General features: G+C 47.7%; 1 protein-coding gene across 2 annotated transcripts in view; it reads left to right on the top strand.

The window, feature by feature from the left end:
* AP1M2 (adaptor related protein complex 1 mu 2 subunit) overlaps nt 1-333 on the top strand; it is a 22642-nt gene that overhangs the window by 10763 nt on the left and 11546 nt on the right. For both annotated transcript variants that reach the window (XM_018562391.1, XM_018562392.1), the window contains exon 6: nt 201-327. In XM_018562391.1, coding sequence (XP_018417893.1) covers nt 201-327 — 127 coding nt within the window. The remainder of the gene's footprint in view (nt 1-200; nt 328-333) is intronic.

Here is a 333-nt window from a genome sequence, read left to right as displayed (position 1 = left end):
TTTACTTAGCTGAATACATGCTCCCATGCTTCTCCCTCTCTCTCCCAGTAAAGACACAAATATACGTCTACTTTCGGGTGCACACTCTGCAAGGCCAGCACCCTCCAAGTGGGGGTACTCAATGCTCCCCTTTAGGTACACCCCTTCTATGTCTATCCGCTTATACAAAGGTATATGGCTTGTTTCCTTGTGTATTTCAGGTGAACACTAATGGCAGCGTACTTCTCAGTGAGATAGTGGGCAGTGTCAAGCTGAAAGTCTTCCTCTCGGGAATGCCGGAGTTGAGGCTCGGCCTGAATGATCGGGTACTCTTTGAATTATCAGGACGTAAGT

This window comes from Nanorana parkeri, unplaced genomic scaffold, assembly GCF_000935625.1.
Source record: "Nanorana parkeri isolate BGI_ZX_2015 unplaced genomic scaffold, ASM93562v1 scaffold576, whole genome shotgun sequence".
Classification (NCBI taxonomy): Eukaryota; Metazoa; Chordata; class Amphibia; order Anura; family Dicroglossidae; genus Nanorana; species Nanorana parkeri.
This window is presented reverse-complemented; position numbering and strand designations above follow the sequence as displayed.